Raw genomic sequence first — 18,873 nt, 5'->3', positions numbered from 1 at the left:
GACTTGAAGCCTCCACTCTGGCCACACTAGAGCCCAGCTCTTCTGATTCCTGCTCCAGGGCTCTCTCCCTTCTAGCCATGATAGTCGCCGCTGAGATGACATTTGACGTCACCCTCAATTAACCTGACAGGATACAGTCTCCCAAACCCCTCCTGGGACTGAGAGAAAAGAAGAGGCTTAGGGTGGGAAACGGAAAAGGCTTTTATGTTCCTGGCTCTTTTGCAGGCAAAATTTTCTCTCAGAAAATTGCTGTTTTATTGTTTCCAGGCACTGAGCTCACATTACACCAACCGAAGCCTAGAAGGCTCTGTCAGCCCATCCATCAGCCTTTACAGGGTGAAGACCTCTGAGAAACATGGAAACCACTCAACAAGTTAGAAATGTTAATGACATAGTCCAAGTAAACACCTTCTAACTTCTTTCAGATAAAATGAACTCTGTTGCAACAGAAACAAACAGAAAGTGTGTGTGTGTGTGTGTGTGTGTGTGTGTGTGTACAGAGGAGAGTGCCATAGACAAATGCATGGGGAATTTCCCAAAGGAAATTAAGATGTACTTCCTGTCAACCTTTCTCAGAAAAGTTTTTTCCTCTCTGGAGGTTGAACTTTATGCAATCCAGAACCATTATAGCCTTTACTGAAGCAATGGGGTATTGAATATTTCCCCCATACAAATGGGTTTTATTACTTAATTACTTGCTTTTTATCCATACAGTTGAGTAACATTTGTTATCCAGAAAACAATATTGACAATGTACCTGAAAGATAAGGAAGGAACTCTGCCAGCTTGTTCAATTCTGTTTTAAGAATATGTTAAGTCTATTTTACAAAATCCCTAACAGATTATGAACTATTATTTTACTGAATTATATTAATCACTGCAAGAGATAGGGTTGACAGATAAAGCAAATAAAAATACAGGACACCCAGTTAATTCTGACTTTCAGATAAATAATAAATACTTTTTAGTATAATAAATACTGCATGGGGCATACCTATAGTGAAAATTTTATCTGAAATATGAATTTAACTGGTGACGCTGTATTTTATCTGGCAATCCTACCAAGAGACCAATTTTACCTGAAATGCTTCTAGTATATGTGTTACATCAGTTGGCCTCAAATACCTTAGCTTGCCCTTTAGAAGCTAACCACTCCTTGACAGTTGATCTAACCACTTGGATGTCAGCAAGGAAAATATTTATTTATTTTTTTTTTTAAGATTTTACTTATTTATTTGACAGACAGAGACACAGCGAGAGAGGGAACACTAGCAGGGGGAGTGGGAGAGGGAGAAGCAGGCTCCCCGCTCAGCGGGGAGCCCGACGTGGGGCTCGATTCCCGGACCCTGGGACCATGACATGAGCTGAAGGCAGACGCCCAACGACTGAGCCACCCAGGCGCCCCAGGAAGGAAAATATTTAAGAAGGAGCTGATAAAGAACAAAAGCTGACTATGTTGTCACTGCTTTTCCAGGTTGTCACAGTCTATTTGCTGCTCTTTTTTCCTTATTCTATTTTTGAAATAATGCACCTCAATAGGTTTTATTTTTTTTCCCAGAAGGACTTCTTGACCGCAGTAAATTTCTTAATCATCCTAAAATAGAAACATAAACACATATAGGACAAAACAATATGAGAAACAAGAATTTCATGCTTTTTGAAATTGACTACATTGATGTAATTGTGTCTGAAGATTTGTGTTTTTTTTTTTTTCTTTTTTTTTAAGATTTTATTTATTTGACAGGGATAGACACAGTGAGAGAGGGAACACAAGCAGGGGGAGTGGGAGAGGGAAGAGCAGGCTTCCCGCAGAGCAGGGAGCCCGATGCAGGACTCGATCCCAGGACCCCGAGATCATGACCTGAGCCGAAGGCAGCTGCCCAACGACTGAGCCACCCAGGCGCCCCTGAAGATTTCTTTTTTTTTAAACTAAGATTTCTAAATTAGGCAAATGACATTGTTTCATTGAATGTTATGGAGGGTATCTTGAATTTTATCTTTTTTTTTTTTTACAGATTTTATTTATTTATTTGAGAGAGAGACAGAAATAGTAAGAGAGAGCACAAGTGGAGAGGGAGAGGAAGCAGCAGGCTCTCGCTGAGCAGGGAGCCCGACGCGGGGCTCGATCCCAGGACCCTGAGATCATGACCTGAGCCGAAGACAGACGCTTAACTGAGTGAGCCACCCAGGTGCCCCAAATTTTATCTTTAAATGCTTTTATAACTCTTACTTCATTTTATTTTAATTCTAGTATAGTTAACATACAGTGTTATATTATTTTCAGGTATACAATATAATGATTCAACAATTCCAGAATGCTTTTATTTTTATTTTTATTTAATTTTATTTTTTGAGAGAGAGAGAATGAAGAGGGGAGAGGGGCAGAGGGAGAGAGAGAATCCCAGTGCAGAGCCTGACACAGGGCTCAATCCCAGGAACATGAGATGACCTGAGCTGAAATCAAAGGTCAGGTGCTTAACCAACTGAGACACCCAGGTGCCCCCCAGAGTGCTTTTATAATTCTTGTTAAGCAGTTTTTCAAATATTGTCTTCATCCTAAGAAATTAGTATTCCTAGTTTTCTACTGAGAAGAAAATAAATTTTTTTACTTATAAAATTATTATTTTTAAGACCATATTCCAACATCTTTTTGAGAATATTATGTTTGTTGAGTTAAATTTGTGGTAGATAGGGCTATCTCACTCTTGATTAAAGTTGATTAAAAGTAACTAGGTATAAGAGATCCCAAAACTTAAAATAGCATTCAATGACTTTTTTCTTACCAGTTCCAATTATCCACCAAAAATAGTGGCTTAAAGTGATTCTTAAGGGGAAGATGCGTATATTTGTCATTTTTAAAAGTCTCCCCATTATCACACAAATATTACTTCTGGTAAAAACTCCTTCAAAAATTCAATTTTAATTAATTCTAAATAATATATTTCATTCATTCATAAATTTGAGCTATCTGTAAAAATGACATTTTTATAAATCATAATTTGTTGAATATCTGCAATTTTTCTATATGGCACAGCTAAATAATTATTTTTAAAACTAACTTTATTGAGATATTTTATACACTGTAAGATACACCAATTTTAAGAGTATAGTCTCTTCAGTAAATGGTGTTGGGAAAACTGGACAGCCACATGTAAAAGAATGAAACTGAATCACACTCTTACACCATACGTAAAAATTAACCCAAAATGTATTAAATGTATTGAATGTAAGACCTTGAAACCATAAAACTCCTAGAAAAAAAACATAAGGGTTAAGCTCTTTGACATCAGTTTTGGCAATGATTTTTTGGATTTGACAACAAAAGCAAAGACAACAAAAGCAAAAATAAACAAGTGGAACTATATCAGACTAAAAAGCTTCTGCATGGCAAAGGAAACCATTAACAAAGCAGAAAGGCAAACCTACCAAATGGGAGAAAACACTTGCAAATAATATATCTGATAAGGGGCTAGTATTCAAAATATATAAAGAACTCATATGACTCAGTAGCAAAGAAAACAAACAATCTGATTGAAAAATGAGCAGAGGATGTGAATATAAATTTTTCCAAAGAAGGCATACAGATGGCCAACAGGTACATGAAAAAATACTCAACACCGCTACTCATCAGGGAAATGCAAATCAAAACCGCAATGAGGTATCACCTCAAACCTGTCAGAACGGCTGTTGTACACACACGCACACGAAACAACACATGTTGGGGAAGATGTGGAGAAAAGGAAATCCTCATATACTGTTGATAGGAATGTAATTTGGTGGAGACATTATAGAAAATGGTGTGGAGGTTCCTCAAAAATTAAAGTTAGAACTCCTTATGACCCAGCAATTCCACTTCTGGGTATTTATCTGAAGTAAACAAAAACACTAATTCAAAAAGAGACATGCACCCCTATGTTTATTGCACCATTATTTACAATAACCAAATATAGAACAAACCAAGTGTACATTGATGGGTGAATGGATTTTAAAGATGCGATATATACATATACAATGGAAAATTATTCCGCCATATAAAAGAATGAGATCTTGCCATTTGCAGCAACATGATGAACCTCGAAGACATTATGCTAAGTGAAATAAGTCAGAGAAAGACAAATACCTTAGGATATCCATATATAGGGAATCTAAAAAATAAACAAGCTCATTAGTACAGAGAACAGATTGGTGGTTGCCATTGGTGGGGGTGGGTGGAGTGGGCGAAATGGGTGAAGGAAGTCAAAAGATACAGACTTCCAAGGCCTCCTGGGTGGCTCAGTCATTGAGCGTCTGCATTCGGCTCAGGTCATGATCCCAGGGTCCTGGGATCGAGCCCTGCATCGGGCTCCCTGCTCTGCGGGAAGCCTGCTTCTCCCTCTCCCGCTCCCCCTGCTTGTGTTCCCTCTCTCGCTGTGTTTCTCTCTGTCAAATAAATAAAATCTTAAAAAAAAAAAAAAGATACAGACTTCCAGTTATAAATGAGTCAGGGGGATGTCATGTACAGTATAGTGACTATAGTTAATACTATATTGCATATCTGAAGGTTGCTAAGAGAGTAAATCTTAAAAGTTCTCATTATAAGAAAAAAAACTCTGTAACTGTGTATGGTTATGGGTTTAACTAGACTTATTGTGGTAATATTTCAGAATATACACAAATTTCGAGTCATTATGTTGTGTACCTGAAACTAATATTATGTTGTATGTCGATTTTACTTCATTTTTAAAAAAAGAGTACAGTTTAAAGACAAATGCACACATCTATGTAACTACCACTGCAATCAAGATATAGAACATGTTCTTTACCTTAAAAATTTCCTTTGGCCCCTTTCCAGTGAATCCTTACTTCCCACTTCCCTGCCTAGGCAACTTTTCAGTCACCTATAGATGAGGTTTTTTATTTCTGACATTTTATATAAATTGAATAATACAATATGTACTTTTGGTGTCTAGCTTCTTTTACCCAGAGTAATATGTTTGATATTTACCCACATTGCTCCTTTTTATTACTGGATGATACTGAATTGTATGAACATACCACAATTTTGCTTACCCACTTACCTATTGACAGACCTTCAGATTGCTTCCACTTAGGGTCTCTACAGAGCCGCTATAAATATTTGTGTACAGATCTTGGTGTGAATATATATTTTCATTTCAGTTAGGTAAATACCTAGGAGTGGAATTGCTCAGTCATATTTTTCAGAAGAAACTGTCAAACTACTTTCCAAAACGTGTACCATTTTACATTCCTATCAGCAATGCGTGAGTTTCACGTGCTCTCTATCCTTGCCACACCTGAAAAAAAATGCTTTAATTTCAGCCCTTCTAGTGATGTGGTACCTCATCATCATTTTAATTTGTGTTTTCTAATGACTCTGTGATTTTAAGTACTTCTCCACGTGATTACTGTCCATTCTTAAACTGTCTTTTGTGAAGTGTGTGTTAAATTGTTTTTCCGATTTTAATTGGATTGACTGTCTTATTATTATAACTTCCTTACATATTTTATAAAGGAGTACTTGGTCATATGTATTTAAAATGTTTTCTTCCAGTTTGTAACTGTACATTTAATTTTTTAAATGACATCTTCCAAAGATCAGAAATTCTTAATTTTGATGAAGTCTAATTTATCAAATTTTTTTCTTTTATGATTCATGTTTTTTGTGTTCTAAGAAACCTCTGCATAACCCAAGGTCACAAAGATTTTCTCTTCTGTTTCCTTCTAGACTTTTATAGTTTAAGCTTTATGTTTAGGCCTATGATCCATTTGAAATTAATTTTAGCATATGGTCTAAATTAAGGGTTGGGGTTCATTTTCCTTCCCTATGGACCTTCCAGCATTGTTTGCTGAAAAAACTATCTTTTCCCATTCAATTACCTTAGCACCTTTGTCAAAAATCAATTGACCTTCTATGTGGATCTATTTCTGTACTCTATTTTGTTCCATGAGCTATATGTATTTATCCATAGGCCAGTATAACACTACATCTTTATAACTGTTGGTTTATGATGTTTTGAATTCAGATAGTAGAATTCCTACAACTTGATTCATCTTTTTCAAAATTGTTTGATTTTTTCTAAGTCCATTATATTTCCATGTAAATTTTAGAATCAGTTTGTCAAATCCTACTCTCCAGCCGCCCCCACACCCACCCCCCAAAAAGTCTTCTGGTAGTTTGATTGGAATTATGTTGAATCTATCGATCAGTTTATGAAAAATTAATTTCTTAACCATGTTGAAGCTACCAATCCATAAACATGACATATATCTCCATTTATTTAAGTCTTTAATTTTTCTCAGCAATGTTTTCTGGGTTTTGTTTTGGTTTTTTGTTTTTTGGGTTTTTTTGGTTGGTTGGTTGGTTTTTTGTTTTACCGATCTGGAATATATTGTGTTGAATTTAACCTGAATATTTTATGGTTTTTGATATCATTGAAACGTATTTTTCTTCTTAATTTACTTTCTCAATTTTTTATTGCTAGTATTTAGAAATATTTTTTTTTAAATTTGGCTATGAATAAATTTGTTATTTATGCATCTGTGTACATGTGGGATTTTGATCACTATTTTTTTCCAAGTACTATCTTTGTCTGATTTTGGTAATAGCATAATTCTAGACTTAGAGAAGAGTTGACAAGTTTTCCTTACTCCTCTATTTGCTGAAAGATTTTTTACAGTGTTACTATTATGTCTTCCATAAGTATTAGATAGCGTTCACTTGTAAAGTTCTCTGGGCCTAGAGTTTTTCTTTATGGAAATGTTTTAATTATAAATTCAGTTCCATTAATTCTATTTATTTTAGTCTATTTTATTAATTTCTGCTATTGTTTTTATTACTTCTTTCCCTCTACTAACTTAGGGATTAATTTGCTTATGGGTTTGGCCGAGAAATTCTTAGGACAGGAGAGCAGAAACAAGCTGAGTCTTCATTTTGGGCGATTTCTTAAGGTAAGGATTAATGCAGTCAAGATGAGGTTCTGCATGAAGGAAGTGTTATGTGAATCACAAGACATCCTGAGATTGCAATTACTTAACTAATAAAGATGGTAGTAGCTCTAAGAACCCCCCCTTTTAGCTAACCTCTGACTAGTCCAGAGGTTGGCCACAAAAGCAGTCTTGGTGCAGATCTACACTACTGTCATAATCTAGAGATGATTTTATCACCTCAAAATAAAAGTTTGGTGATAGAACAAAATCTGTCCTCATTGTTCCTTCTGTCAAATGACAGTGACTGCATGACAGCATTTATTGGAAATGCAGTGGGTGTGGCCCCAGTAAATAAGCCTTATCTCACATCTTATGTTTTCTCTTCTGTTCAAAGGAATCAGGAATAGCTAGATCCTTTTCTGAGCCTTCCACTTAACATTTTACAGCCAGACTTTAGCATCTGAAGAACCTACTGTTCTAGTTGCTTTAGTTCAGGGAGGCAGGGATTCTTAGTTTCTAGCAGTATCGTAAGTTCTTGGTAAATTTTTGTCTTTTTTTCTCAGGACTTGGAAAAATTCTTTTGCTTACAATCTACCTGTTTCTTATCCTATTTTGGTGGACTTATTTTTGGAGGAACTTGTCCTTTGGGGATGGGAGCAGAGCAGAAGGATGTGTCAAGATGGAGGGCTTTGGGGGAAAGAGAAGAGGATCCTGGAGAGAGTGGGAAAGAGGAGGAGTGGGTGGCTAGAGCAGTATTCAAAGGAAGTGGGGTTAGGGTAGAGTGTAGGAAATGTCAAGATTTTAGTGGAACTGAATGTTTTTAGTTTTTCCACATTTTTCATTAGCTTTGGACCAAAAAAAAAAAAAAAAATCCTTTCATGAAGTCAGAATTTTGGTTAGAAGCTTCTTACCATGAAAAAAACAGCCAAGCAGTGACTGTTAGGAATTGTCTTGCCTTTTTGCCCTAAGTTATCTCTAAGATAGACAGTTTTCATCATATTAAAAGTTCACCAAAGTGGCCACTTACATTCCAAATTATTTTTAGTGAAATCACACCATTTTGTAAGATATACACAAGAACTTGGGTCATAATGAGAATACATAGCAGATGAAGACTTATAGCCTGGGAGGTGTGAAGATGGTATGAAATGACCGCACAAGCGTGGTGAAGAGAAGTACAGGTGTTGCTTTTACACCTCTTATCTCAGGCCCCTATCAGATCTCTGACTTCAGATCTGACAATGGTCAGCCTCCAGTAAATGGAGTTTTTGGAAATTCCATCTCCCAAACTCTCAGGAGCCCAAAGATGGGACAGAGGGAAAGATAGAACTTGTAAGGTTTCCAGATGGTGACCCAAAGCAAAGTTTATTTTTTTGAGGGCCACTGCCCGACGAGACCTTAAAATGGTCAGTCGTCATGGCCAGTATGGAAAAAGAGTAAGTGGTGTGCCCATCACTGATTTTATGTTGGGATTTGAGCCAAAGGGCTTATAAGGGTCCTCCCTTTGTGTATCATGGTTGTGCTGATGCTGCTGACATGTAATGTGCTCAGCTTGGAATTCAGGGCTAGACCTGAGCTGGCAAGCCTATTGCACTTACTGCCACATCCCTTCCCTGGCCAGTGGAATGCACTGCTAATCAATCACAATAATTTGTTTTCTGCTCCGTACAGTGTTCCAGATCACCACTCAATAGATACAGTATTGGCTAAATTGAGCATTTACTATGTGCCAGAAACTCTTCTAAGCACTGCAGAAATTAAGTCCTGTAATCCTCACCTCAGTGCTTTTTAGAGATTCTTTAAGCCTGCCCAAGGTCACAGAGCTAGGAAATGCCGGGTCTAGGATTCCGTCCCCAGCAGTCTGGCTACAGAGTCCCATGTGCTGTCAGACCTCTGGTCAGAGTTAGCCCACACACTGTAACCAGAGCTGATACTATGAGTGTGCACTGTAACACAGCTTGTGAAACAATTGACATGCTCTCATAAGTATTGGTAGATATTGTCCTTCTGCTGCCTTAGTCTGGCCCTTCCCTTGGGACCTCCTCTCCTAACTCCTAGCAAAAGACTTAATGCCCAGCCCAGAGAAGAGCTTCCAGAAGCCATCTCAAGAACGAAGGCTGGTTCTGGTTGGTCTGTGTTGGCCAATGCCCATGCCTCTTGAGTCATTAAATGTGGAGTTTAAAATACCATCTCTAGATGTGACACTTCTAGATCTTGGCTCTGGGGATAAACAATATCAATATCATGTACATATAATATTATTTAATGTAACATTCATTCACACTTCATACTATAATAAAACCATATCAAAATATAGAAACCAATACTTCAAAAAGTAAACACATGACAATACTTTTTTAATGAACTCTTACTATGTTTTTCTGAACTCCTTTTCTCATCACTAGCCAAAGTTCATTTTCCATTGATGATCTCATGCTAATGTTGCTTTCCCAGTCACTTCTGGAGGTGATAAAATTAGACTTTCTACTTAATTTTTTTTTGTACCAACCCTCTGATTCCAAATTTCTTGGTGGAATGAAATCTCTCTTTTATGACTGTTATTTCCCATGTAGAACAATTCTCCCATCCATCTTTGAGCTGTGTCTTATTGCTTATGAGAAGCTGCTGGTCATCTTTGAGATGCCCCAGGACCAGAGTCCCCGCACAGAGCTAGCAGGTCAGTGGAGGGTGGTCTCAATGCAGGCCTAGGAAGGTGAGGTTTGTCCTGGTGGTGGGTACTGGAGCCCCCTCTGCTCTTGCCTGTCTGCACAAGTCCCCTTCTGCTCCGAGATGCCATTTCATTCCAGGACTCTGATTCTCTGGCTCCTTTCTGCGAATAACCACTGGCATTTCCTCCTGTGAACTCTGGCTGCTGACCCATTCTGTCTCAATTCCTCCATTCCTGTCTCTGCTGCAGGCTCCACCTCGTGGCCACTCCTGTCATTGACCCACCCAGGCCTGGACTTCATTTTGGCCACGCCCCGTGGGACGGAACGGGCTTTCTCTGAGCTAGTTTCTTCTGAGATGTAATTTAGATACTCTACGCCTTCCATGGAGTTCAAACTGTTCAAGTCACAGCTGGGCCGACAGCTTGGTAAATTGAATTTGAAAAGGACCAAGTTCATTCTGACTTTCAAGCAACATTGTTACATAAGAAGAGAACCATTTAACAATAGAAAAACAACAAAAAATGTTTATTAGGAATTGTTCTTCATTCACACTTGAATAGTAAAAAGAAATGATCTTAAATTATAGCTGTTGAATAATGTTAAATAAAAGAAAACTTAAGGGAAGAGAAACTTAAGAATAAGAGACTGGGGACTTTCCTTCTTTGGAGATTTTGGAATACTTGCCGTAATTTTAGGCAAGGCAGTCTGGAGGAAGAGCACTGACCTTGGAAGTTTCTTTCCAAAAGGAAAGCAGGTGAAGTGGTTCTAAATCAGAAATCAGGATTAACATCACTCAGAAGTGACAATGTAGAAAGTGAATCCTATAACTAGAGGTAACAGATGTATACCTCCAGAGTGTGAATTTATTCACTTTCACTTAGAAATTTTTAAAATTCTACAAATGTGTTACTTTCTATTTTTTAAGCATTGATGATAATTACAATGTATATTGTAATAGAAAAAGAAAAAAGTGTATTTCCCTCCTGCCATGAGGAAATCTTAAACATCTAGCTTCTGGAAGTCCTGTCTTCTGTCCATTTATGAATGCATTCAAATATTTATATATTCCATCAAGTAACAAATATTTGATTTGTTATTGTGTGCGGGCAATCTGCTAAGCTCCAAGAGCAGACAGAACAGTGCTGCTCCTGATTTTGGTAATTTAAAGCCAGTGAAAAAGGTTTACAATAGTAAAGCATTTATAAAGCAGAATGATATTTGTAAAGTCCTAGCTTTCCTACTATAAGTCAGTTGTATTATTTAAACCTTCATATTTCATTGTTTGGGGTGATCTGTACCTACTGTGTTTACTAAGTTTATTCATATCATTTACTCTTTACAATTCTCTTATAGGCACCATTTTAGGAAGAAAAAACAAGAGAAAAGTTTTCTCTTCCCATTCTCTGTCTACTTGCAAACCATATCGCTGTTTTGTTAGGGTTCTTTAAGGAAGAACTGTCTGGAAAAGTGGTGTATGTTAGTACTAACCCCTTTGACTTTGTTGCCTCTCATTCTTTTTAAAAAAATATGTGTGTGTTGTATGAAATATGACACAACATACCTGTAATATGTGCATAAAACATCACTAGTGACTAATTCCTAATTTGTCCTCTTCCCAGATCATTCAATGACTTCAGAACACTTCAAGTCCATGGAGCCCCCCCCCCTTAATTGACATGTTGTTGATGTAATATATGTTTCTGTTCTTTTTTTAAAAAGCTTCTTTGAGAGATAATTTGTATGCCATCAAATTCACCTTTATAAATATAGTGTACAATTCAGTAGATTTTAGTGTACTCCCAGAATTGTGCAACCGTCATCACAATATAATTTGAGAACATTTTCTCTTCTCTAAAAAGAAATCCTGTGCTCATTAGCAGTCCTCCCCATTACCCCTCTCCCCAGGCCCTGGCAACCAGTAATCTACTTTCTGCCTCTATAGATTTGTAAGCATGCAGTTTCAACTAGATTTAATCACATATCACCATATTTACCATTTAAATTGCATTCTTCTTCTCCCTCCGTACTTTCATCTGGAATCATTTTCATTCTGTCGGAAAACTACTGTTAGCTTTCCCTTTAGTACTGGTTTTCCGGTGATACAGTCTTTCTGTTTTTGCTAGTCAAAGTCTTTCTTTCACCTTTGCTGAGATGATCCAGATCCCTGGAAGTTGGGCTGGAGTCAGAAGTGGTGGCCGACTTCCAGTTCCTCTTTATTTCTAGGATGCCTTCTTCAGTGTCCCGCCCCAATGTAAAGGTTGGGTTACCAAGACACGTATCCTTGGCAGAACTTGGACTCCAAGAGTGTTTTATTCTTCCTGGTGCCTCTGGGATCAATGCTCTGCTCAGCCTCTCACTCATCCTTGAAGTCAAAAGGGCCCCAAATGTTGGGCTCACCTTTATCTTCTTCTCTTGGCCTGGCTCTTCTCTACTGTTAAGAATCTGAAGTTAATGAGGTAAATGTTGTTGTTTAATCTGATTTCTATATATCCTCTGAAGGAGGATTGATTAGAATTGTCTCTCACTTTTTTTTTAAATACCCTTGACATTCTTGTTTTCTCCAGAATATCAGTTCACTATATCCTACCCTAGCATTATAACAAACAGAACAGAGGAGCTTAAGCTCCAGAACTGCAGCTTTATTTTTATTTTTTTTTAAAGATTTTATTTATTTATTTGACAGAGAGAGACACAGCGAGAGAGCGAACACAAGCAGGGGGAGTGGGAGAGGGAGAAGCAGGCCTCCCGCTGAGCACGGAGCCTGATGCTGGGGATGCTGGGCTCATCCCAGGACCCTGGGATCATGACCTGAGCCGAAGGCAGACGCCTAACGAATGAGCCACCCAGGCACCCCAGACCTGCAGCTTTAAAGGAAATAAACCCAAGATGTCCTTGAAAATCCTAGGAAAGGACTATCTTTGGAAAAGTAGAGTCTTTTCATCACCATCCTATTTTTTTTTTTTTGCTAGTCCATTTTCACCATAAACTCACCATAAGTTTCACAAGGAAATTTAAAAAAAAATTTTTTTAAAGCAGATTGAAGAAAGGGATAAATCTTCATGATAAAATAGCCAAATAACTTTGCTAGTAATTCTTTTGTAACCATGGGGAAATATGAAAAACTTCCTATGAAGCAATTGTTAAAAAGTTATGTCATGTGAGGTTAAAGTTCTGGAAAAAAATATTATTGAAGTTGTTGTTTTTTTTTTTTTTGAGAAGCAATTTTGATCTTGGCAGTCCAATTAGAAACATCAGAATGGCTGGGTGATTCATTGGCAACTGAGGCTTTCTCTGACACCGGGAACCGAGAAGATGTGTAGTCTCAAGCCCACAACTGCAGTGAGACAATGATGAGCAAGAGACTATGGTTGTCCAGCCTAAATCTAGGTTAGGCTGATAGCCATATTCTCAGAATGAATGAATAAATAAGTAAATGAATCAGTGAGTGGTTAGGAATTGGGAAGCAGATGTCTAAGAATTGTTTAAGAGCAGATTTTCCATAATGGAGAGAAACAGAAGTAGCAAGAAAATTACTGAGAAAAAAGAGACTGAGAACAATCATCACCACCATCACCGTCTCTCATCAAGGCTATACTTTTACTGAGCACACCTGCTATGTGTCAGGCACTCATCAAACCTCTTGACTCGGGGCGCCTGGGTGGCTCAGTCGGTTAAGCGGCTGCCTTCGGCTCAGGTCATGATCCCGGAGTCCTGGGATCGAGCCCCACGTCGGGCTCCCTGCTCGGTGGGTATAATGGTCATTCTCTTAAAAAAGGTTGTCAAATGGCTAAGACACTCTCCTAATCCCTCAGACTCCTTTAGAGGGAAAGAATGAAATCGCTGAACAAATGAGAAGAGAAAGAGAAAGAGTATGTGAAACAAACTGTAAAGCAAGAATCTGTTTCTACTTTGTCTTCGGTCTAACCGGAAAGGCCCTAAGATTCAGCCCTAACCCAAGACGGGCAAAGAAGACATAAAGTTATTTAAAAATCACCACCACAACAAAAATCCTATGGCCAAAAATAAAATCTGAAAGACATCTTCTTCTTCTTCTTTTTTTTTTGTAAGCTGCAGCAGGACCTGAAAAGATTCACTTGTATCCCTCTCGATGATCTCACATATGGAAAAATAGGCCAAGAAATAAGACTTAGCAGCACAGTGAGAAAAGATGGGAGACTGTTATTTCTCAAGGGAAGTTATTTATCTCCAAATATAATCTTATTTTTTGACAAAGAAAAACTGGCATGGTAGGTTCTCCAACTACTTTAATAATGTAGGATGCAGGCAATGTCATTGACTTTTGGCAGGTATTTTATTAGGTTTTTTATGCCCTGAGCCTGCTTATCTTGTCTGTCCCCAGACCTTCTGAGGAAAGGTGGGGAATGGACCTCAGGACCATCTGTGAGGTGGGGCATTTCTTAGGAGAATAATTTTTGTATTTCAACAAAACATAGATAAATGTGACACATTAAATTAGAATCTATTAAAACAAAGTGTTACTGTACAGCATAGGACATAAAACAATATTGATGACTAATAAATATTTTATGTAGACCAACCACGCTTTCAGATTTTTCTCATTATTTATTCTTTCTTTTCTAAAATAGTCATTCGTTTTGTGCTTCATCATCTACAAACTGACAATCACACATGAGTTCCCGAAGTTAACTCTCCACCAGCATTTATGCAGTGACTCTAGGTTTTTACCGTTTTTTTTTCCTTCTTCCTTCTCTCCCAATCTCCCTCCTTTCCTTCCTTCCTTCCTTCCTTCCTTCCTTCTTTCTTTTTGTTTTATTTTTATAGCCTTTTCAGACGATTTTAAATAGGGAAAAAGAAGGGAGTTTAGTATAACAGCTTTGGTGATGCCTGTCATTTCTTCCATTCTTCTTGGGGGATAGCTATCCAGTTTCTTAAAATAAAAACTTTTGTATTACCGAAAAATTTAAAAGAGAAAAATAGTATTAAGGAGCATTTGGGCACAGTCTCCACAAGAGTGCCCCCGCATCTGACACCAATTGCAAGTTTAGGGCGTTCCCCAAACCACCGTTTTGATAATTTCCTGGAAGGATTCATAGAGTTCACTGAAAACTGTTACACTCACAGTTAAGTATTATTAAAGAAAAAGGATACAGATGAAAATCAGCCAAGGAAAGAAGCGCCCAGAGCAGAGTCCAGGAGAAGTACCAAACACAGAATGCCCATTGTCTTCTCTCCATGAAGTCAAGGGTATATGTCTCTATCCTGGCATTAACGTGTGATAATATGACCAGAATATTGCCATTGGCAAAGCTCACCTTTGGTGTCCAGAGTTTTTACTGGGGCTCATCACATACTGCCTGCATGGCTGACCTTAGTCATCAGCCCCTCCCAGAGGTCAGGCTAAGATCTTTAGTCGCCCGATCCCTCAGAAGTCAGAGCTGATGTTGTGTTACCCAAAGTTCCCGTCATAAACTGCATTGTTAGACTGTCCGGTGGCCAAAGCCCTAGGCAAACAAAGACTCTTCTGTTAGGCAGGACATTCCAGGGGCCTAAAGATTATCTCTAGTAGCTAAGGCAAAGGCCAGGTCTCTCTTTAGGTGAGGCTAATTCTTCACTACCCAAGGATAGCGATCCCTTTGCCTCTGCCCATACTTACACTCAAATTCAAAATTACGATACCAATAATGACCAACCTCATTTCATCTGATAGTGTGCCAGAGTCAACTCATATTAGTTCACAAAAACTGTTAAATATTTAGGAGTTTTGTAAGCTGGTTGTTAAACACAGCTGTTATAAAACACGTAGTTATATAAACTTGTAATTACATGGATTAGATTAAAAACAAAGATGATAAATGTTCAAAACTCTTCGTGTTGTAATTATTTTACTGTATTTTACTGTTAATATGATCTTGATCTTATCTAGATCTACTATATCTGTCTGGTAAGATTAGGTAGAATGTTATGCTACTAGGCCTCTCTTCCCATCTCTGCCTTCAGTGACATCACGTTGGTGGCATGAAATTGACCATGGTAAGAATATTTACACCATGAAATTCAACAAATGCTATGAATCAGGATTTTTTTGGATACATTTTAATTTTGAGAAGCATCTTTCTGTTGATCCAACTGCTACTAGAACTGTTAAGAGTAGTTTCTAAGTTGTGACAACATGAAGATACATTTCTGAGAAATTATTTCAAAATATAAATGATAGTATTTCTAGAGCTAATGATTCTGATGGGGTAATTTTTCTAAAAAAATTTAACTCTTCATACAAATCAGTTTGTTGTAAGCCTGAATTTAATTTTAAATGTAAATTGATACATAGCATTTTCGTATTTTTTTCTGACATTTCCTATAAATTGTGGAGGTTGTACAAGAAAAGGGGCTTTTTCATTTGTGTATAATTAAAGTGTAAAAATAAAAATATAGGTCATTAAAATTTCATTCATATGAAAATACTTTTTTCTGTTGTATACAATAATCTCAAAAGGAAAGGGCTGTTTCCAAGACTGTGGATATTTGCTTTGCAGTGTTGCAGCAGTTTTCAAAACCAGAGATCCTGATCTCTTTGAAGAAGTCTAGTAAGTACTTGCTATGCTTTATTTTAATGTACATGGGTATGCTTTTATCTTGTAGCAAATTGCTGACAAAGTTTATTGCCTGAGAGCAAGAGCAAGATCACAGATAATTTTCGATAATCTTTAATTTTAATTCTGGGCAGAATTCGCAGAGATACATCCGGGGATGGGAGTGGAAGCCAGTTGATGTCCACGAGGAGCCCCTCCTCTTTCTGGGGGCTGCGGCTGCCATTGTTGCTTCCAACCTGGGCCAGCCTGGATGCAGCCAATGCTCAGACCACAGGCACCTCAGCCTGTCCAACGCTGGTCCTGCCTAATGCTGACCAGCTTCTTAAAGTGCATGTTGCCTGTTCTACCACAGGCTCAAGGGAGTGGTGGGGAGAGTATAGTTTAATTTTCTTGTTCTTTTTTTCTATTTTTCTGTATTTTCCTCAAGAGCAGGTAATAGTTAAATAACTAGACCACAAACATTTATTTTTAATATCAATTATATTATCAACTCTTTTTCTGAATTTATGACTTTGTAACATTGCATTTGTCCCTTTATATAGGGTATACCTGAACGGGGTGTATATTAGGCTGAAAAAGCGTAGTGGGCAGTAATTTGAAATTTGTTTTAGTAAAATACCTACTTATCCTTGATTTATTTTTAGTTGTGTCCTAATTTCTTTAAGGACCGTGCTCCATTTTAATTTACATGAGTGACTTACTCTGTATGACACTCAGAGAGGCACTTCTGTAATAGTTTATGTTTTAAATTGCTCTTGAGTGGACAAAAGATGTCTTAGAAGGTAGTATTGCTCCAATTATAAATCCTTTAAAAATAATCAGAGACTAAGTAACAAGAATGAAATCTCATTTTCTTTTGGGCCCCTTTATTAGCCAAGATGAGTGCTTTACACCTTAAGAGAGAAGCAGAGGGGATGATGGACTGGCCTATCAATGTAAACCTATCTCTGATGTCACCACTTGTACACTGTTTTCCTGGAAGACAGAACAAGATTGAGATAGGAAGGGATGGGGCTGCAAAGAACTGTTTAATTTTTAAAAAGTATTTACTTACTGGTTCGTGCTTGAGAGGACTTTTGAGGTATCTCCCTATTTTAAAGTGAATTAATCCCAAACTTATCCAAACTAAATAGAACAGAGATGCCACTGAATGTAGAGGAAAACTTAATGAAACCGAGCTCAGAAATCTGGAATCCCACTTACAAGTTTCCTTTATCTCTTCCTCTTTATCTCCTCCATTGTCTTTTTGGAGTTTGGAGTCCAGTTCCCGTCCTTCTACACTTCTCTCCATTGTCATGGAGAACTCTGATAACTCTTTGCATCTAAAAAGGAAAAGAACTCAGAGAAGAAGGGGCTGGGCAGGGCTGTACTCCTACCTGGGCAATTTGAGGGTAATTGGAGGGGGAGAAAAGGTCTCTGTAAAAATCTATTATTAGTCTCTCTTTGGGATTAAGATATTGTCTCAAAGTAAGGATTTTAGGTAAAGATTGATATATTGGCTTATTAAACTTACTATCATTTCAGCAAAGGCAATTTCACTATCCTAGTCAGCTGCTAACTCAGAAAGTTAGACTTTTATAGTGTTACCCTTATACACGCACCCACACAGGCACACTCTGAGCCACTTTGGTCACCCAGCCCAGTATTTAGCACATTGTAGCACAAAGTGTACTCTTAATATATTTCTATTAAATTGATGGACAGGCAAAGAGGAAAGGCTGTAGTGTGTTCTGCGGGGAAGATGGTAGATTGAGGTGTGTGTGGGGTCTGGATATTAAAGCTATCAAGAGTCAAAAAGTTTTGACATAAGGATAAAAACATCCATGCTTGGGTTTCTCAGTTTCATTTTGCAGTCGCTAAGTTTCAAATCACCAAAGTGAAATGGATGAAATGCGTCTTGACTTGGAATATGTTTGTTTTCATTCACTGGGTTTTCAACTGCTCAGATACATCTTAAAATTAAAAAAAAAAAAAATTGGTGTGGTAAAGAGTCACACAAATGCTCAGTATAAGAACAATTTCTGCCTTTTATTTTACTTTTTTTTTTAAGATCAAAGAACCTTTTAAGAATTTTTGAAGAATGGGAATAAATGGCAAATTTTGTATTTTAAGTTTTTTCTCTTTGGATGTGTCAAATTCCAGGTAACTTCAGTAACATACAGCAATGGAAATTTACGATGGCCCTCAAAGAGTTAACAGACTTTTCAAACCTGGAGAAATTCTAGTAATCATTCTGGGATACGTAATTTATTTACATATATAACTAGCATTTTTAGAAAAAGAAGATAACTTTTCAGAAAAATGGGGAGATTGGGAGTCAAAGCCAGAGGCCTTAACGTTTTAAATTTTTTTCTTCTTTTTTTTCAAGTGGTACTGACTTAGCAGGAACAGTTCAAACACGCCCACAGTCCAGGAAATAATCATCAGACCCAAGTGATCCACTTAGATGGGAAGAAAAAGTAATTTGCTCAGCATCTCCTGGATCGTCTTAGTTTTAGTAAGAAATAAAATGAGAAGCAATGTTTCAGAAGTCAATTCAATGCCCAGACCCAAACCCCAAATCGAACCTGGGACTTTTCTTAAGTGCGAGCGGAGCAAAGAGCGGTAAAGGCAAACAGCCCGGGGCGCCCCCTGAACAAACTGCGCGGGGCGGGCAGGAAGCCCTCGGTCAGGAGACCCTTTCTCTTGGTTTCGGGAAGGTGCTT

The 18,873-nt window shown here is 37.7% G+C and overlaps 1 protein-coding gene across 20 annotated transcripts in view; it reads left to right on the top strand.

Moving 5' to 3' along the window:
• Positions 1–18,758, top strand: part of LOC145721757 (uncharacterized) — a 283,701-nt gene extending 264,943 nt beyond the window's left edge. For 6 of the 20 annotated variants that reach the window (XR_014145627.1, XR_014145626.1, XR_014145636.1 and 3 more), the window contains one exon: positions 9,845–15,889. Coding sequence is in view for 10 of the 20 variants with exons in the window: in XM_081821393.1 (XP_081677519.1) it covers positions 9,845–9,957 (113 nt within the window). In the remaining 10 variants the exon portion in view is untranslated. Of the gene's footprint in view, positions 1–6,859; positions 6,949–9,500; positions 9,605–9,844; positions 15,890–16,111; positions 16,163–18,536 lie in introns of those variants that run through there. The other 14 variants (XM_081821400.1, XM_081821398.1, XM_081821394.1 and 11 more) reach the window with 8 other exon arrangements.
• The last annotated feature ends 115 nt before the right edge of the window (positions 18,759–18,873 follow it).

Source organism: Leptonychotes weddellii, chromosome 5 (assembly GCF_054177405.1).
Source record: "Leptonychotes weddellii isolate Sample4059 chromosome 5, ASM5417740v2, whole genome shotgun sequence".
NCBI lineage: Eukaryota > Metazoa > Chordata > Mammalia > Carnivora > Phocidae > Leptonychotes > Leptonychotes weddellii.
Note: the sequence above shows the minus strand (reverse complement) of the source record. Positions and strands in the feature narration are given on the sequence as shown.